Consider the following 19271-nt stretch of genomic DNA (forward strand, 5'->3'; position numbering starts at 1 on the left):
TCTGGTGGTCTTTGCCTGTGGTGGAAACCGGATTTCATGGTAGATATCATTGATTTTTCAAAGTTTTTCATTGATTCCTCTATCTCACACCCTAGCTTCAGCTCTCCTATTCGTGTTACCTGGATGTACGGCCCCCCTACTACACTAATAAGACTAAGTTTTGGGATGATTGGCTGGCTAGGAACTGGAATGATGAAACCCCCTAGTTAGTCATAGGGGACTTAAATGAGTTATTATGTCAATATGAGGTGGAGGGAGAAGTGCCTTGGTCTACCAACAGAAGAATGTTCCTAAGGAATTTCTTGGACTCCAATAAGCTATTTTATATCGGCTTTAAGGGCCAAAGGTTTACCTGGGTAAGGAAGGAGGGAGAGATCATTGTCCTCTAAGAGAGGCTGGATAGAAGTCTTGTTAATGGTGATTGGCTGCTCAACTGGCCGGACACATCTCTCACTCATCTAGCTAGAATTGGTTCTGATCATTGTCTAATTCTATTAGATACTTGTCCTACCCTAAGCAAGCATAGGGCTACTTTCCGTTTTGAATCTTTCTGGGTGGATGACGCTGAAACTGAGCCCATCATTCAGCAATAGACTAAAAACCTGAGCAACTGCAAAGAGAAGCTTAAGGCTTGGAGCAAAACTAAGTTTCCAAAATGCAACAGAACGGAAATTAACTTTTGCCTCTAGGAGCTGGAAGACCTTCAAGTTCGGGCCCCCTTGACGAGGTCGTTGCAACAAATGGACCTCTCCCGAAAACTGGGAGAGTTGTGGCTCAGGGAAGAAAAGTACTGGAAACAAAGGTCCAGGGTTGCTTGGCTCCAAGTGGGTGACTCTAATTCCAAGTTTTTCCACCTCTCCACCATTCATAGGAGGCAAAGAAACATAATTCTAAAGGTGCAGACTGATAGTAATGAATGGGTGGTGGGCGAACGTAAGATTAGATTGGAGTTTGAACACCAATTTCAGAAACTCTTCTCTAGCTCTGGAGCGAGACAGTGGGGTGGGGTCTTTAATGGGGTGTCCTCAATTGTGACAGACGAGATGAATGCTGATTTACTTCTGCCTTTTTCCATGGAAGAAGTCAAAGCAGCGACTTTCCAGCTAGGAGCCTTAAAGGCGCCAGGGCCGGACGGCTTTCCCGGTCTCTTTTACCACAAGTACTGGCAGATTGTGAATGAGTTAGTAAGTGCAACAGCTGTGGATTTTCAGGCTGGTATGGTCAAAATGAGGGGCTTGAACCAGACACATATTGTCTTAATCCCGAAAATCCCAAATCCTGAAAGAACCTCCCATTTTAGATCTATTAGCCTTTGTAACAACTCGTACAAGATTTTGTCGAAATTGTTAGCAAACCGGCTGAAATCTATCCTACCCCACCTTATTTCTGATTTTCAGAATGCCTTTGTTCCTAACCGGCAAATCCAAGATAATATTTTGCTAGCACATGAGGTATTTCATTACCTAAAGCTCAAGCGAGAAGGTGATAACAATGAGTTTGGGTTGAAGCTCGACATGAATAAGGCTTATGATAGGGTTGAATGGGACTTTTTGGAGGCTGCTCTCCTTCGGTTTGGTTTCTCCCGTACGTGGGTGAATCTAATCGTATCATGCATCTCAATGGTTTCTTTCTCTATTGTAATCAATGGTAAGCCGGGCCGTTTTTTCAAGCCAAGTAGAGGGCTCCGGCAAGGGGATCCCTTATCTCCGTACCTTTTCTTGTTGGTCAATGAAGTCCTCTCTCTAAGGTTAACAAAGGCGATTCAGGATAGGGCAATTATGGGAGTCAAGATTAGCAGAGGTGGTCCTATTCTGTCCCACTTATTTTTTGCAGATGATGCATTGTTTTTTATGAAGGCCACTCTCTTGAATTGCTAGAATCTGTCCTATATTTTTTCTGAGTACTGTTGTGCCTCAGGTCAACTGATCAATACGGAAAAGTCTAGCATCTATTTCTCTCCCAATACACCAGATCAGATGGTGAGACTCATGTGTGAGCTCCTAAGGATTGAGGTTACTTACAATCCGGGAACCTATCTGGGTCTACCAACCATTTGGGGAAGATCCAAGAAAGCTGCCCTCAGTTACATTAAAGAAAGATTGCTGAAGAAGATTGAGGGCTGGAAGCAGTGTAATCTTTCCATGGCAGGAAGAGAGACGCTAATTAAGTCAGTGGCCCTAGCGGTGCCAGCCTATTCCATGGCCTGCTTTAAGCTTCCTAAAGGGCTTTGTAATGAGCTGAATGCTGCTCTCGGAAATTTCTGGTGGGGCTCTAATGAAGGTAGGAATAAGATGCATTGGAAAAGTTGGGACTTCTTATGTTGCCCGAAAGGAACTGGTGGAATGGGCTTCAGGGACTTAAACGATTTTAATATCGCCCTCTTAGCTCGGCAATGTTGGCGCTTAGTTCATAACCCAAATTCTTTATGGGCAAGGGTTCTGAAGAGCAGGTACTTCCCTAATTGCAACTTATTTGAGGCGGTAAGAGGCCATAGAGCTTCTTGGGGCTGGGCTAGTCTTTTGGAAGCAAGAGATTTGGTGTCTAATGGTTCTTCCTGGCAAGTCATCGATGGCTCATCCATAAATATTTGGAATGATATGTGGCTCTCCCCTCCTAATGAGGGCCACATCCTATCGACAGGCCCTATTCCTACAGATGCTCCTAAAATGGTCAGACTCCCTAATTGATTGGGACACTCATTCCTGGTTCCTCGATCATATATTACATCTCATTCAACCAATAAGTAAGGTAACTAGAATTCTAGTTGTCCCTATTGGGGATGGCATTGGGGAAGATAGATTAATTTGGCCGTGGACTAAGGATGGGAGATTTTCAGTCAAATCGGGCTATCACCTCACACACTCCAAGCAGGTCACTCTGGCTAATGCTCCAAGTGGTTCCTCACATACAGTCCACCCCAATTGCTGGAAGCTAATTTGGCGGATAGATACTCTACCAAAGATTAGGATCTTTTTCTGGAGAATACTTAACAGGGCTCTCCCTACTTTGCTCAACCTATACAAGAGGAAACTAGCACAATCACCCACCTGCCCTCTGTGTGGCGAAGGAGAAGAATCATCTTAGCACATTCTACTTTTGTGCCCTTGGGTTGACTTAATCTGGTTCGGATCTCCTCTAGGTATTAAAATCAAGAAACAGCATATCACACAGTTTGATACTTGGCTACAGGGTCTAGCTAAGTCTATATCTATTGCTAGTGATAAGAAGAGGATGCTTACCTTGGTGAGTTTTATCTGCTGGGCCATTTGGAAGGCGAGATGCTCCTTCATTTACCAGCACAGGCCGATCTCTCCTGCTCTAGTTCTGGATAATGTGTTGAGGCTGGCTGGGGAGTTCTGGTCTGCGAATGCTTTGATGAAACCTAGCCCCGCCTCCCCAAGTCAGTACCCCTCCCCTGACAGGCTAACTAGCTGGACACCTCCGCCCTTTGGTTTCTCGAAGATTAATGTGGATGCTTCCTGGAAGCCCCCAAACTCATCGGGTATCGGAGTCGTTATTCGAAATTCAGACAGATCTTTGGTATGTGCATCTTCCTCAGGATGCCGCAGGGACTCAAGCTCGGTAGAGATGGCTGAAGCTAGGGCCATCCTAGCTGGAATCAACCTAGCAATCGAACTCCACCTGGGAAACATCATTTTGGAGTCAAACTCAAAGAATTTGATTTCTAATATCACAAACCAAGCATCTAGTAAAAATTGGAGGATTTTTCCACTTCTAGAGGAAATCAGAAGGAAAAGCTCTGGGTTTGAGAACATTAACTGGCATTGGACGCCTCGTGAAGCGAATCGTGCTGCGGACCCTTAGGTCGGTGGATCCTCTAAGATGGGCTTCACAGCCACCACCCTCCTCGACCATGGTACTGCGGAATGACGGCCTTCCTTGCCCACACCTTGAAGTATTGTAATTTTCTGGAGTTGCAGCTCCATCTTTTGTGTGTTCTTGTTATTTCCCTATTTCGATCTGATTTAGGAGAGTTGCATGCCTTGTCTTCTGTTTGTTTCGTTATTGTTAGCCCTTTGGGCCTCCCTGGGCCTGGCCCTTTTAATGAAGTTATTCATTTCTCCAAAAGGAAAAATTACAAGAACAACCAAACCTTTTCACTATGTTCCATCAGTACGAAAAAAATTGAGAAATTCTTACATAGGGCAAACATACCACCTGGAGGTGGGGCAGCCCAATCAAAACCCAAAAAAATTTAAGTGTGTTCTGAAACTATCCTTATTAAAATAAAATACCCAAAACACCCCCTTGCATGTTCACTGATTGGCTGCTCCACGAGCCAAGTGATACGTTTGTTCTACGTAAGAATCTCTCAAAAAAGTTTGGCCAAAAAAAGAGGTTGGAATTTCAACCAATGTGAGCACGCCCTCCACGTGGCGTCTTGTCATTGCTACATAACATAAGTCTTCTATGATCCTCTCAAGTACAACAATATGGGGCTAGATATCTTAATGTTGTATAGAGAGATCACAGGGACCTTGTATATATAGTGAACAAAGGTAACAAACCCATAAGAGGCTGTTGGATTTCATTAAAACTATATCACTATAATCTTATCTGATGTTTATTACTTAGTTGGCATATTAATTAGACTTCCTCCCATGCTTGTGTGATTCTTAATTATCACAAACACAATTCAACAAGAACTAGGAAAAATATTCTATCTAGGATTACTTATTCTTAATGAGAATTGTATTCAATGTTCAAACTCAATCTTACAAATTTATGGGAAAATTTTTCCATATATATATATATATATATATATCACTATAGTCCAGATTTATGAAAAGTTATTTATATATAGGAAATGCATGTTTTACAATAATTATTAATGACTTTTTCTTAAATTATCATGCTAAAGGGGCCAAATAAAGCAAAAAGAAAGAAATTTTCCAACAACAAAAAGAACATTCACTAGGTATATACTTAATGATCGAGGCGCTACAACAAACCGGAAGTAATACCTCCCTTCATAATTATCCTCACTGATTAAGTACAGCCAAAAAAAATAAAAAATCTCTGATCAGAAATATTTATCCCCCATAAAGGGAACCAAAGAGTATCAGGAGATCTGCTTTTAGCCATTGCATGCCAAATAGGAGTCACAGTAGCATTCACTTGTTCCTTCTTCCTCTTCCCCTCCACCGTTGTCTTCTTCCTACCAAAAACCCAACAAACATATCTCATTTTTCTCAAGATCAGAACACCAACAAAAAGGGCTTAATTTGTAGCCAGATTTTCTGACCATGGGTGGCTTGGGTTGCACCAGCACTTGTTATCTATTCCCATCTCTTTTCCTCATACTTTTCTTCTCTTTCATAAACCACCACTTCCATTACTTGCCATTCCCTTACCATAAAAATTCCAAACTCTCCCTGCCGCACCATCCCATTTTCTCCCTCCCAAACAATTCCACACTCTCCCTCACCGAAAATTCCACCCTCTCCATCCCAAACAATTCCAGACTCTCCTTTCCGATAAGCTCCAAACTCTCCATTCCGAGTAACTCCACACTATTCTCCAACCAAACTCAAGTCACCGATGATATATGCCTCAACGATCGTCTCAACAATTCAACCACAAATAGCACTGAATCTACTCAACATGTCATTACAGTAAGATATATATATACACGTGCATTCACAAAAGTGATCATGACATTCTTTGTGTTTGTTAAATAAACTTCTAAGCTCCTATGTCATTGATGGATTTCATGTTAAAGTTAATTATATATTTGTTCTTTTTCCCTTTTTCTAAAATGTCTAGGTGCATGAGAAGAATCCCTTTGAGAAAATGGAAGAAGGGTTAGCTAGGGCGAGAGCTGTGATAAGAGAAGCAGGTCGATCAAAACGATACACATCATACAGAAAGGGGGGATTTGTGCCCCGAGGATCCGTTTACATCAACCCTTATTCCTTTCATCAGTTAAGATCATATCTTTCGCTCCCTGCTTCACTTCTTCGATCTGTTATTAGACTCAGTATTGTTTCCACTGTTTTCAGTTAGATTTATTCGAGGGTTTTGAGTCAAATTATAACAGTCACTACTTGTAGTTGCTAGAAAAAAGGTTCTATTTTTGGCTCTTTTTTTTTTTTTTTTTCATTTCATGGAAACGAAAATGGTTTCACAGAATTAAAGTAATTAAGCTAGAGAGAATCTTTCAATTTTCCCTAAAATGATGACACTATTGCTTTTCAAAAAAAAAAAAAAAATATATATATATATATATATATATGACACTATTGAAAATGATTTTTTTAATGGATATATATGGAAACTAAATTGGAATTCAATAGAATAACTCAAGATTCAATAATTACGATGTAAAAAGAGAAATAAATAAAATTGGTATTTAATGGCAAACAATTCATTATCTGAGTGTCTGACATTATAGAGCTGAATTTTATGGATCAAATTAATTATGTTTTGATGATGCTAGTTAAGGAATTGTATGGTAACGGTTACATTTTAGAGATGATGATCTATGTAATAGAACATTGCCCAACTTTTGGGATTTCCAATGTGAAACAATTGCTGGCAATAACCTAGCATGGTGATCGATCTAGGGTTAATGGATTCAAATTTTCCTTTCATAACGATCAAAGCTAGCAATTAATGGATTAGAAATTAATACGCTAAGTTTTGACATACTCATATGTCAGGTCTATGAGTATATATTGTCTAGTTTTGCTTCCCAAAGTATGCCTTGTTTAGGGTCTGTACTGAGTAGCATGGTGATGTAGTGGGGCACCATAGCCATTGATGGGCTTAATTTGCCGCTTCTGTGGTATACATGGTTGCCTCAGTTTTCCAGCTACTGTAGTGGGCACTAGATTGGTTGATGAATAAATACTTGATTCATAAATGTTGGACTTTTAGGCCATGTTTGTTTCCCAAAATCTGGGCATTGGGAAAGGAAAGTGTTTCCTTCCCTGCGTTTGGGACAGCCAAGAAAGGGAAATTGGTTCCCAAAGGAAAGGAAAAAGTGGAGGAAATTGGTTTCCCCCCCCCCCTCAGGATTCACTTTCCCAATGGAAAGGAAAATAATTCCTTTCATTTCCACCAACCAAACAGGGCCTTAGGGTTGCAGACTTTCAGTATAATTTGTCCATCTAGAGCTGTCAAGAACCTTAGGTTCTTGGTTTAGGGATTCTGACTTATGGTCCATATAGGGAGTTGAGAAATTCAGAATAGTCCTCATTAGCTATAGGAATCACTCCTTACACGACTGTAGAAAAAAGAAGCAATCCACTGATTATACAAATCCAGATCACACACTCGCAATTTAGATTAGACGACTGTAGAAAAAAGACAAAGCAACCCACTCTCTCAATTTAGATTAGATGGCTCTAGAAGAGAGAAGAAGATAAAATCGATACACAGCAATAGCCGACTCTAGAAGAGAGAAGAAGATAAGACCGATGCACAGCAAAACCAAAAAAAAAAAATCTCAAATGAGGATAGAACCGTCTTTTCCGACCCTAATGCACTGTAGCTATTATGAACTACTGTTCATGTGCAACTCACGTTTAGTATATAGAGAATTACCTAGAATTCAATTCATCATTCTAACTAACGGTCCCAGACATAAACTAAGCAAGGTGGAGATCAGATGCATGCTTTGTATACTTGCAAGCACAGAGATTAACATGCATAAGTTCTAGTTTTAGAGTCCATACGTATAGATTCAGGGGCAGACACCAAATGTGGAACAATGACATCTTTCTTGAGAAATTCTTGCATAGAGGCTGCCGCACCACGTGGCGGTGCGGCCCTCCAATCAAAAACCATAAACTTTTTTTTTTTTTCAAAACTGTCCCTGCTTTTTAAAGTAAAATACCTCCATGCTAAGTCCCTTATTGGTCAGCCGCACCGCCACGTGGTGCGGCTGCCCCACGCAAGAATCTCTCCATCTTTCTCTCTTTTGTCAAAATGTACGTCTTCTTTTTGAAAAGTTGACAATTTACACTTTAAAGCTTCGAGAAGAAAGATAAAGGACCAGTTTTCAAAATTTCTATTTGAGGAAAATAATAATTTCATCGTTTTACTTTAACACATTATGAATTTATGGAAAACGCTCATTTGCTATAACGCGCTGCCAAAAGAATCAGATCAACCATTGATAAACTATATCGATGTTGAAAATGTAAGGTTTTGAATTTGCAGTCATGCAATCATATTATATATTTATATATGAAAAAGGGGTTTTTTTTTTTTTTTTAAGTTGTTATGTTATTGAATTGTAACACTAACATATCCAATATTATGACAAGAAATCACACATCCCTCAATATCTCTAATAAAGATTTTATATTTAATTGTTTTTTTAATGTAAAATTAGGAGCCACATTGAGATGGAAAAGCGATTTCGAATTTGGCCATACAAGGAAGGAGAGCCACCACTCTTCTACAACGGTCCAGTGAATGACATATACTCCATCGAAGGACAGTTCATGGATGAACTTAGGAAGAGCCCTTTTGCAGCACAAGACCCTAATGAGGCCATTGCGTTCTATCTTCCCATCAGTGTTGTCAGCATTGTGAGATACGTATATAGACCTTACACCAGCTACTCACGCCTACGGCTCCAGATCATCATTGAGGACTACATTAGCATCATGGCAAAGAGATACCCATACTGGAATAGAAGCAATGGGGCTGATCATTTTTTTGTTTCTTGCCATGATTGGGTAAGTATATGCCGCTTCTTTTTCCACTATATGTTAAATTTGCAAATGCGTAGAGTCATGCCTTGCCATCCTTTGGGTTTGATTTCTTTGAGGTCTAAAGTGGGAAGCCAAACATCAGTACCATAGAGCTACGATAAACCACAGTTTTCTAAGCACGTTTCCATCTAATCAATGGAGCTCGTACCTTATCAACAATTGTAGGTATCACCGATTATGTTACTCTACATTCACTAATTACATTCTTGATCACATCTCTCGCATAGATAAAAGCGACTTGCATACTTGAATTTTATATACTTATTATCCATGTGATATATATGTGACCAAGGCCAGCCCTTAGCATACTTGAAAACCCATGTAAGGTGAACCGGCCCTGTTTTATGAGTGGTGGGCGTGACGATATCAATATCATCATTTCTTGAGATGGGATCATGGGAATGCTCATTAGTTTGTGAACTTTTGTATCAACTTTATGATCTTGGTAAAGTATCGCTTAATATAATGTTTTCTAGTTTGGTAATATTTTAGGCACCGGATGTTTCAGTTGGCAACCCTAAGCTCTTCAAGAACTTCATTAGAGTACTCTGCAATGCCAACTCCTCAGAAGGCTTTCAAGCAATCCGAGACGTCTCCTTACCCGAAATCAAAATCCCTTTTGGCAAGCTTGGTCCACCCCTACTCACTCACCCCCCAGAAAACAGATCAATCTTCGCCTTCTTCGCAGGTGGTGATCATGGAGACGTGAGAAGGCGCCTCTTCCAGCATTGGAAAAACAAAGATGGTGAGATCAAAGTCCATGACTACCTCCCCAAAACCCAAAACTACACAGAGCTAATGAGCAAGAGCAAGTTTTGTTTGTGCCCTAGTGGGTATGAAGTTGCGAGCCCGAGAGTGGTCGAATCAATTTACGCAGGATGCGTTCCTGTCATCATTTCAGATGCTTATGTGATCCCCTTTAGTGATGTTCTTGATTGGAGCAAGTTTTCGGTTCATGTTTCGGTGGCAAAGATACCGGAGCTGAAGTCGATTCTACAAACAATTTCTGAGCATGAGTATGTAAAAAAACAAAAGGGGGTGATGCAAGTGCAGCGACACTTCGTGCTGAACCGACCGTCGAAGCCGTTTGATATGTTGCATATGGTGATGCATTCGGTTTGGCTCAGGAGGCTTAATTTGAGGTTGTTGGGGTAATAATATTCCCTTCTAGTTCATGGAGTTGTCTAATTACTAATTGGTTATATTTTCTTTTTCCATGTGGAGCTTGAAGAATAGGTTAGTGCGTAGTAGCTAGAGCTAGAGTGTGTGAAAAATAACGACTCAATGTTAACTTAGAAGCAAAACTATATATGTTGTAGTCATTTAGCATAACATGGGGAAAGACAATAGTCATGTATCTAATGCAAATTTATGCTGAAATTGCAAGGATTCTTGGTTCAGTTCAATATTAGTCGACTTTCACGCTTGTTTCTGCTAGCCTTATCTTTTTTAGTTATTGTGTTTTCACTTTCCAAACACACTCCATCTCAGTTATATTGGTGCCAAGTTCAAATTAATATTAAAATTTCTCGCACGCATATATAGTATCAACTAAAACTATCAAGTACTGAAATAGAAAGAAATATAAGAAGTCATAATACTAGAGGGGATCAAGAATTTTTGTGATTTTAGATACCAATCGCTATCTAACTTGCTAAACATAAAAAGAGTGATGCGAAATGGAAGAAGAGTCATATAAAAAGCAACCATATTAGAGTAAGTAAGGGAATAATAGAAAAATGTTATGGGAAGGGCGAGCGGGAGATTTGGCGGGAGATTTGGTTACGCCACGACTACGACCCCCTAGTCACGTGCATAGCTTACCCGCTTAGCACATGATCGGCTTTCTCTAGATAAAGCCCGTACTCCCTCGCACTCATTGGGCTCACCTCTCCTGGTTAAGGGCTCACCTCTCCCTCCTCTAAGCTCGCCACCTATTAACCCAATGTTAAGTATTTTTTTTTTTAAATTATGCTTTTTGTTTATTATTAAAATAGAAAACCCAAAGGAAAAAAAAAAAAAAAATAGAAAACCCAACAGCCCCCACTTAACAAGTACCGTTAATCTCTATTACCGATCTCACGTTGTCTAACTCTCCGCCGCCTATAATCCCTTGACTGGCAACGAACTCAAATTCAAGAATTTAAATTTCTTTGAAATTATTTAAATTTTCATAATTTATGAAAATTTAATATTACTAAAGCTTGAGGAATGAATAAATATAGAACATCAAAATTTTCGAAGTTTTTATCAAACCTTCCTGAAATCCCATTTTTTGCTCTCTCTTTCTCCTGAATCTCTTTAAGCGATAAAAACTAATTCTTAATTAACTCATACTCAACCCATGTTTAATAGGTGGCAATCTTAGAACAGGGAGGTGCATTTCACCCTTAACCAGGGGAGGTGAGAGCAAAATGCTCCCACACTTATTACACTGTTACTCTATTACCTCCCCCACCCCTACTTATAACAGAATAGAGAGAGAGAGAGAGAGAGAGGCGGTTCAAATTCCTCTTCTTATTTTCGCTTCCACTAAAAAAGAAAAAGAAATAGTCTGCAGCAACCAAACAGTCCAAAGCTTCTTTCTCTACACAGAGACGAAATTAACCAGAGCTTCCGAGCTTGATATCGGATATGGAGAGTCTCCGCTTACAGACCTCCTCCATCGTCTGGTGTCTGTGCATTGCTTCGATCGTCGTCGTTTTGGTTATTTACGGAAACTCCGACGCTCCGATCGGCTCCTCCGGCTCGAAATCGGACTCTCCGGTCTCGTTTTTGATTCCTATGGTTCAGCTGCGTAGCAAGGTCATCACCACCTCCTCCACGCCCTCGGTTTCCGACGATCATAAAATAGTAATCAGCTCCAGTAATCACCCTACTCCTCGCTTACTCCCCAACCAAACTCCACCAGTAACTTCCTTCACCTCTCTCTCCTTTAGTTTTGAACTTCAATTTTCGTTTCTATACATTATTATTGCTCTGTTTATTTTTTCTTTTCTTTCTCTCCTTTAAATTTCCGCACGTATTTTTTCGCCGGACGTAAAAATCGACGATTAGAATTCCTCAAATTTTTTTTTTTACCGGCCATGAAAACAGAGAGAAGTGCCGAAACCGAAACGGAAACGGAGGAGAGATCAGAGTGAGCTAGAGGAAGGACTGGCGAGGGCGCGAAGTTCGATACGGAGGGCGGCGGCGGCAGCAGCTTCGGGTGATCCGAACCGTTCGTCAGCACCAACCGGGCACGACGTCGTTCCTTATGGGGCGGTGTATCGTAACCCCCGCGCGTTCCATCAGTAAGCCGCTGCTTAATTTTAATTACTGTCACTTTCGGGTTGATTTGATTGGTCAATACAATACAATACAATGTAAGAGATTAATTTAGAGGGGTAAATTAATTAGGGATTAAGTTGGGGGAAATTAATTAAGGGACTTGGAAAGGTTGTGAGTTGCATGCTTTGCTTGAAAGTCACTTGATCATTCATGCCCCGGCGTAGGCGTAGCGCACACTCAGTCCCCGGAAAAATACTCGATTGCTACTTATTAATTGCAGTGGAAATGACGTAGTCTTTGCCCTCCTTTTTGGGTCCCCTTTGTTTTTCCACATTTGGAGAAAATTGAAAGGTTAGAGGGACTTAAGATTACCACAAGTCCACAAACATGAGGAAATTGGTTAGTGTTTGTTAAGTGAGGCTTTAACCGTTTTCCAATATTAAAAAGTCTACATGGTTTGCGAATGTTCAGATTTAAGTATGGTACTTTGTTATGCGCAATAAAGAATATGTGGGAAATAAAAGTTGATAATGACAAAGAAGATGACTAATAAGACCGTTTCAATACATAAAAATCAAAGTTTATAGTGCTAAAGCAACTATTAAGATTTTACAATATGTGTTGTCATCTCTTCGTGAGTCTATATGCATGTAATGTATGTAAATCATTATGATAATTATGCTATACATGATTAATGCTTAGGACTGGGGCTTAGTTAACCCTGATTTTAGTCATGATCATATTCAAGGGCATCATTTTAGTTCTCTATATAATCACCTTATGTTCTAAGCATATCATCATGATTATAGATTAATTCATAGAGTAATTCGAATTTATGGTAGAACGTAAATTGACTGGTCTGCCCTTCATGCAGGAGCTATCTTGAAATGGAGAGGAAATTCAAGGTGTATGTGTACTCAGAAGGTGACCTACCAATAACTCACGATGGCCCATGCAAGGACATATACTCGATCGAAGGGAGGTTCATACATGAAATGGAGACTGGGGCAGAGGCTGGGAGGTTTAGGACCAAGAACCCTAAGGAGGCTCACGTTTACTTTATGCCTTTCAGTGTGACTTGGATGGTGAAGTACCTATACAAGCCCTTGTCCTATAACCTCACACCTCTCAGGGAATATGTCTCTGATTATGTGAGACTCGTGTCTGAGAAGTACCCCTTTTGGAATAGGACTTCTGGGGCGGACCACTTCATGCTTGCTTGTCATGATTGGGTCAGTTTCTTTCACTCTCTTTCATTAATTCTCTGCTTTTAATCAATTTCTTTTTCATCTTCTTTGGTATTTCAGAACTTTGTTGGCATGCTTGGATAGTTTTGGATAGTAATAGTGACATCTTCCACTTTCCATTTGTTCTTAAGTTTGGAACTTGGAGAATGGGGAAATGTTAAAAAGTTGAAATGCTAATTGCTCAAAGGTTTTGGGACCTTACAGATGCTTTTGAAAATTCACTTTCTATACATGCAAAATGGTAAAACATTTTCTTCCCATTCCAGCGATCACATGCTATGTTTTCGGACTTATCAATATGAACCACTAATGAATGAAGTAATTTGAATGTTAGTAAAAAGTAGCTTTGATTCGTAAGATCAGAAATTAATTAAACTTAATTAAAATCCGTTACACAGATGGTGGTCATTGATCGAGTCATATTTTTGTTCCATTATTTCAGGCTCCCAATGCATCAGCTGGAAACCCGTTCCTCTACAACACATCAATCCGAGTACTCTGCAACGCAAACATCTCTGAAGGCTTCAGACCTCAAAAGGACGTTTCTCTCCCTGAAATCTACCTCTACGGCGGCAACGTCTCCTCCAAACTCATCTCACCCCCACCACCCAACAGCCCTCGTCCCTACCTTGCCTTCTTTGCCGGCGGCCTCCACGGCCCAATAAGGCCTATTCTCCTCGATCACTGGAAAGGCCGTGACCAGAGTCTTCGAGTCTTTGAATACCTACCCAAAACCCTAGACTACGACTCCATGATGCTCAAATCCAAGTTTTGCTTGTGCCCTAGTGGTCATGAAGTGGCCAGCCCTAGAATTGTTGAGGCCATATATGCCGAGTGCGTGCCGGTGATCATATCCGAGCACTATGCGCTGCCATTTAGTGATGTTTTGAGGTGGGAGGCGTTTTCAATTAACGTTGAGGTTTCAAAGATTGAGAGGTTGAAGGAGATATTGGAGGCAGTTCCTGAGGAGAAGTATAGATGGCTGAAGGAGAACTTGAAGGTGGTGAGGAAGCATTTTGAGTTGAACCACCCGGCTAAGAGGTTTGATGTCTTTCATATGATAATGCACTCTGTCTGGCTCAGGAGAATTAACCTTAGAGTTGCATAGATTATTTATTTTCTTTTCTCTTAATCACAAATTTTTGTGAATATACTGTGAAAGTGTCTAAATTATATCCGAAAAGAAAAGGGTATCTAATTTAAGTGTGGATTAGCACATAGCTATTTCTGTGAGAAATATTTGTACCACAACAAAAAAAAAAAGGGAAATGAGAAAGGATTATGTGCTTCATTATTTATGTACAAACCATTCAATCTAATAGCTCTAGCTAGCTGATCGAGACTGAGAAATGGCACAATTAAACTATCCTTTTTATTTACATTCAATGTTCAATGAAATCTATGTACATACAACGTCTAACTTTTTTTTTTTTTTCTCAATTACAATCTAATTGCCTAGGTAATGGCCTAAGATGTTAATTGCCTACGTTTTTACAATTTGCATCGTTCCATGACTACTTGATCTTAGCAAAAGAGAAACGCCCAATTTGAGATTTTAGAATATCTCCAATATTTGAGAAATAACGAGACTTTTCAGTTGAGCTTGGTGATCTGAGATGTTTCTCATTCTTGACTTGAAGGTTTATATGACTTGGACCCATCAATTCTCTCTTCATGGACTCAACAAAATCCATGTCTGGAACTACTTCGTTCCCTGAAATGTCCCTCACATAGAAAGCGTTAATCGACTTCTCTCCTTGGGTTGCTACATCTGCTCGAACAACAGCAAGTCCATTCTCTCGTAGAACCCTAGTTATATCCGATAGCAATCCCATCCTATCGTCCGCACGCAACTCTAGTCGAATCCCCTGCCAAAAGTATATAGAATTTAGTGCTACATGCAATAACATTATTTGTGCTACATTTTTGAGATCGCATTGTACGTCGCATCCCTGATAAAGACGGGCAAGATATGTCACCTCACAAACTCGACGCTCAATAGCAGCCTCTAAGCATTTTATAACTCGTTCCTTCTCGCTCTCTGTGCACAAGACATCCCCGTCAACATGCCGGATAAAGTATTCCTACCAAAGCAACATTAACTATTAGTACCCATATCCAAAAGCTTTGTTAAGAATTAAAATCACTTCATCCATTAATGTAGTGAGGGAATCGTCATTTTAGATGGGTACCTGAAAGGCATATCCTTCATGGCAATGAGTGGAAGCGTGGAAAATCACATACTGCATGTCAGTTAGAGTGCACACAGTATCAAACATAAGCCTCGGCCGATCCTTACACTCTAAGCTCACCATGGAATACCCTTTCTCCTTGCAGCTCTCGATCCAAACCGCCGTCTTCCTACACTCTTCCTCAGCATCCCATGCAAATGGCGTCCTCGGAGAGCTGGCGGGCCTCAAACTGGGGCCATCAAAGTCCCTAATGGAAAGCATTAGTTGGTGTAACCTCCTTTCGACATTAGTCATGGTGCCTTGATAGTCTCCTCCTAAAAACCCTGTGGTCTTCACTTCTTGGTTGTTTGCTTCTTTCCCACAAGGGCTTACGGCGGTGGTGGCTCGAAGGACGGTGATGAGGTGGTCTTCGATGGTGGCGAGGCGGTGGGGGTCGTCGATTGGGGCGTCAGTGGATTGGTCAGATATTTGAGCAACACAAGCTAGCCGGCCGTTATGGGTCCACGCATGGGCTTCAACTATGTTGCATTGGAGGTCGGCAAGGGCAGCCGATATCTCCGAGAAGAGACCAGGGCGGTCCGTTCCCGTCATTTCGATGGTCGTATGCTCGCTATGGTTTTCGGATTCGAAAATATTGCTGGCATAGGCATTGGCCCTGGTGGAGTCTGGAGGACCTGTAGTTGTACCTATGGCCTGTTATCGAAAATCATTTCGACGTCAAAAACTAATTAAAGGATATTGTACAATATGCTTATGAATCGTGTGATTTTTTTTAATTAACTATGTTATTCTCACTCTCAGTTTGTCATTCTGCACTCTTATTCTGAACAAATAAAACTACAATTGACAAGGGCTATTTGACAAACTAAAAGTGCGAATAACATCCACCTAATTTTAAACATAATCATGAATAAAACAAATTACCTGCTGGATATAGTTAATGGCATTCTGGTCTGTAAGTTTGTTGCCATGCTCATCTTTAACATGAAAAACTGCAGCATGCATGCACAGAACCGGTCATAAGTTACTTAAGAAATTAAATGGATGCAACTGCAAACGTGCAATTGGATCAAACTCATCACTAATTTAGAGGGAATTTGTCGTGAATTTTATAAAAATTAAGAAGAACAGATGTGCAGCATACCATCCATGAACCATTCTGCATCAGAAGATATAAAACATTTAGTGATGGTAAGATTCATGTCTGTCAATACTTGAATCACTTCGAGGAGAAGCCCTTGCTTGTTCACGCTATCCACCTGCACCACCACCCCATACGATTAATAATTTAATATCATAAGCATAAGTCATATACTTGCCTGAAATTATGTTTGTTCTTGATCCACAGAAGTACTGATCGACAAACCTTTACTAATGTGCAATCTTCCAACGTCTCGTTGTCGAGGGATACTCTACATCTGCAAAAGCAACATATGATAAAGCTTGTTCTATCAAATCGCTGATATAAACAATTATATTGTGTTATATAGCTACCATTGATGAATCTATAAATGGTTTTCAAGAATTGGAGAAGATCACTTACACAGGGCCATAGATCCTTTCTGGGAGATTATGAAAGTCAGGATCAAAGTAAGGCCAACAAACTTTCTTCATGCTGCATCAAAAATGAGGCCAGAGTAAAAATGAGGCATAATTGGTCAAAATCAAGTGAATATTTCCCGAAAAAACAGCAAATTTGAGGCTGTAATTTATGCCTCTAACAGCTCACCACAAATTTACTTTGGTCCAACAACTCAACAACTGAAACAATTGAGGCTAAACTGGTAATTACAAAAATGCTTACTTGATAGTTATTTTTGGGTGGTGCTATTCACACACCCCCTCTATTTTTCTATTACCTTAATTAAATTTTCTTTTAAAAATTACCCTAACTACCCTTCCTTATAATTATGTTTCTTTTTCTTTTTCTATTTGGCAAGTCTTGAATCCTTATTTTTCCGCAGACACAGAGGACTTCAAAACTCTTTTCGATTCCCTCTTTTCTTTTTCATCAAAAACTTATGTAGCATAGTCATTCTATCTCTCTAATATGATGCTTTGAAGTTTAATCATAGTAGAACAAGAAACTTTAGACCCATCTTTTGAGAAAATTTTACATTTGATTTGCAATGGAGACATGGAAAAAAAAAAATGAGTTCAGTGATCATTCGAGCCCCTTTGAATCCATTATTCCTATTAAGATTCTAACTAAAATTATTTGATGTATTTGAATCCATTGAGCAACTATAAAACTTTACTACAGCCTAATAATGATGGCCTTATGATTATAAACATGATTTGTTCTACTATATTATGCTAGTAGAACATAATTTTGTCCCCACATGAAGATTGCAACTCATTGCATTCAATATTATGTAGAGCATCTCTAAATTTTGTGTACATCATCAACTGCAGTGTAGAAGCTTGTGGTTGAAGTGGATAAAACGTTGATTCCATATTTTTATTTTATTTTTTTATTTTATTTGAGGATGATGCACCTGGATTAAGAGTTATAAACAAACAAGCATTGAGTTTGGTACTATGCAAAGTATGAGGACAAGCTTTACAATTTGGATTCAGTTGGGTGAAGGTGATTACTTGGGAAGCATATTCTTTGTCTAATAATACAGGTCATTCAACTTAATAAACGTATTATTTTTCCTTCATTTATAAGTAAAAAAAAAATTGATTTATTGTATAATGATGTTTGATTCATGATTGAATTGCCAAATAGAAAAAAAGAAAAAAGAAAAAGAAAAAGATTTACAAGGGAGGGTAGTTAGGGTAATTTATAAAAAAGATTGAATTAAAGTAATAGAAAATTAGAAGAGGTGTGTGAATAGCACCACCCTTATTTTTTCTTCATTTCTAATTATAGTTGTATATTATATATTACACGGTTTTCTTTTTTTTGAAAGGATACACGGTTTTGTATAACTAAAAGAGTGGTGAATGCATAACACTTTTGGATATAAAATCAAATAATGAACTTTTGAATTTTTAATACATGGCTAAGAATGATGCAACAAAAAATAAACATGAAAAGATCATGTTCATAAAAATGATTAAGTAGCTAATACATGTTCTGAAAATTAGGGTTTAAGAACTGAAAATACAATTACCTTGCTCTAGGATATTCCAAATGCAACTTGATCTGTCCTTACGGAAGAAGAAACAGAGAAGCTAAAAGGGTCCGAACAGCGGCTTACACGTAATGTAGCTGTGGAACAGTGAAGCTCAGCTAATAACCAACCAGCAAATCCCAGACAAAGAGAGAAAGAAATCAAGATGATCTCTCTCTCTCTCAAAAGATACAAGGTTTTGTGATCAGCAACGAAATGTAGCTTACAATTTCTCTTGCGAAATGTATGCAAGAGGGTGACAGCAAGAGAGAATTGTTGGGTGCTTTGCTGTTTGGGTTTGTGGAATGAGAGAATGCATGAAATACCTAGCTTAAATAGGTTGGAAAAATTTGGATTGAAGAGATTGGCTTGAAGAAAAATCATGGAAAGTATCGTTTCTTAGTGAGAGGGACACGGTAGAGAAGTCAAATGAGATTTATCAGAATAAAACGTGGCATTTTGATCATTTCTTGTCCACGCTAATCATCATTGTAATCTTAGTTCCACATGATTTCCGATGTTTCTGGCCTAGAAACCTAGCCTCCTACAAATATGTAACACACGTCACCCAATGACATCACAAATATTTTAGTCCTCTTTTTTGATAAGCTTCAAACACGTCATCTTTAACCAAAACCTACATGAATATTGGAATGAAATAATCAAAGGATCATACTTCTCTAGCTAACTTGA

General features: G+C 39.4%; 4 protein-coding genes across 4 annotated transcripts; 3 read left to right on the forward strand and 1 right to left on the reverse strand.

Moving 5' to 3' along the window:
* The first annotated feature begins 740 nt into the window (after window positions 1-740).
* LOC133737882 (uncharacterized) lies at window positions 741-3825 on the forward strand. Its single transcript, XM_062165357.1, has 3 exons — window positions 741-1647; window positions 1918-2669; window positions 3190-3825. Exons 1-3 carry the CDS (start codon window positions 741-743, stop codon window positions 3823-3825), a joined length of 2295 nt encoding a protein of 764 aa, XP_062021341.1.
* Window positions 3826-5031: 1206 nt separating this feature from the next.
* Window positions 5032-10173, forward strand: LOC133740560 (probable glycosyltransferase At5g11130). Its single transcript, XM_062168513.1, has 4 exons — window positions 5032-5636; window positions 5788-5945; window positions 8363-8711; window positions 9240-10173. Exons 1-4 carry the CDS (start codon window positions 5268-5270, stop codon window positions 9900-9902), a joined length of 1539 nt encoding a protein of 512 aa, XP_062024497.1. The 5' UTR covers window positions 5032-5267; the 3' UTR covers window positions 9903-10173.
* Window positions 10174-11258: 1085 nt separating this feature from the next.
* On the forward strand, window positions 11259-14558 carry LOC133735160 (probable glycosyltransferase At5g25310). Its single transcript, XM_062162575.1, has 4 exons — window positions 11259-11657; window positions 11844-12040; window positions 12892-13249; window positions 13707-14558. Exons 1-4 carry the CDS (start codon window positions 11382-11384, stop codon window positions 14370-14372), a joined length of 1497 nt encoding a protein of 498 aa, XP_062018559.1. The 5' UTR covers window positions 11259-11381; the 3' UTR covers window positions 14373-14558.
* A 70-nt stretch (window positions 14559-14628) lies between these two features.
* Window positions 14629-18867, reverse strand: LOC133735161 (ACT domain-containing protein ACR2). The gene is made up of 8 exons (XM_062162576.1): window positions 18579-18867; window positions 17000-17071; window positions 16823-16874; window positions 16601-16715; window positions 16381-16448; window positions 15457-16149; window positions 15244-15348; window positions 14629-15132 (listed from the first exon to the last, which is right to left on the reverse strand). Exons 2-8 carry the CDS (start codon window positions 17068-17070, stop codon window positions 14779-14781), a joined length of 1458 nt encoding a protein of 485 aa, XP_062018560.1. The 5' UTR covers window position 17071; window positions 18579-18867; the 3' UTR covers window positions 14629-14778.
* Window positions 18868-19271: the final 404 nt, after the last annotated feature.

This window comes from Rosa rugosa, chromosome 3 (assembly GCF_958449725.1).
Source record: "Rosa rugosa chromosome 3, drRosRugo1.1, whole genome shotgun sequence".
Classification (NCBI taxonomy): domain Eukaryota; kingdom Viridiplantae; phylum Streptophyta; class Magnoliopsida; order Rosales; family Rosaceae; genus Rosa; species Rosa rugosa.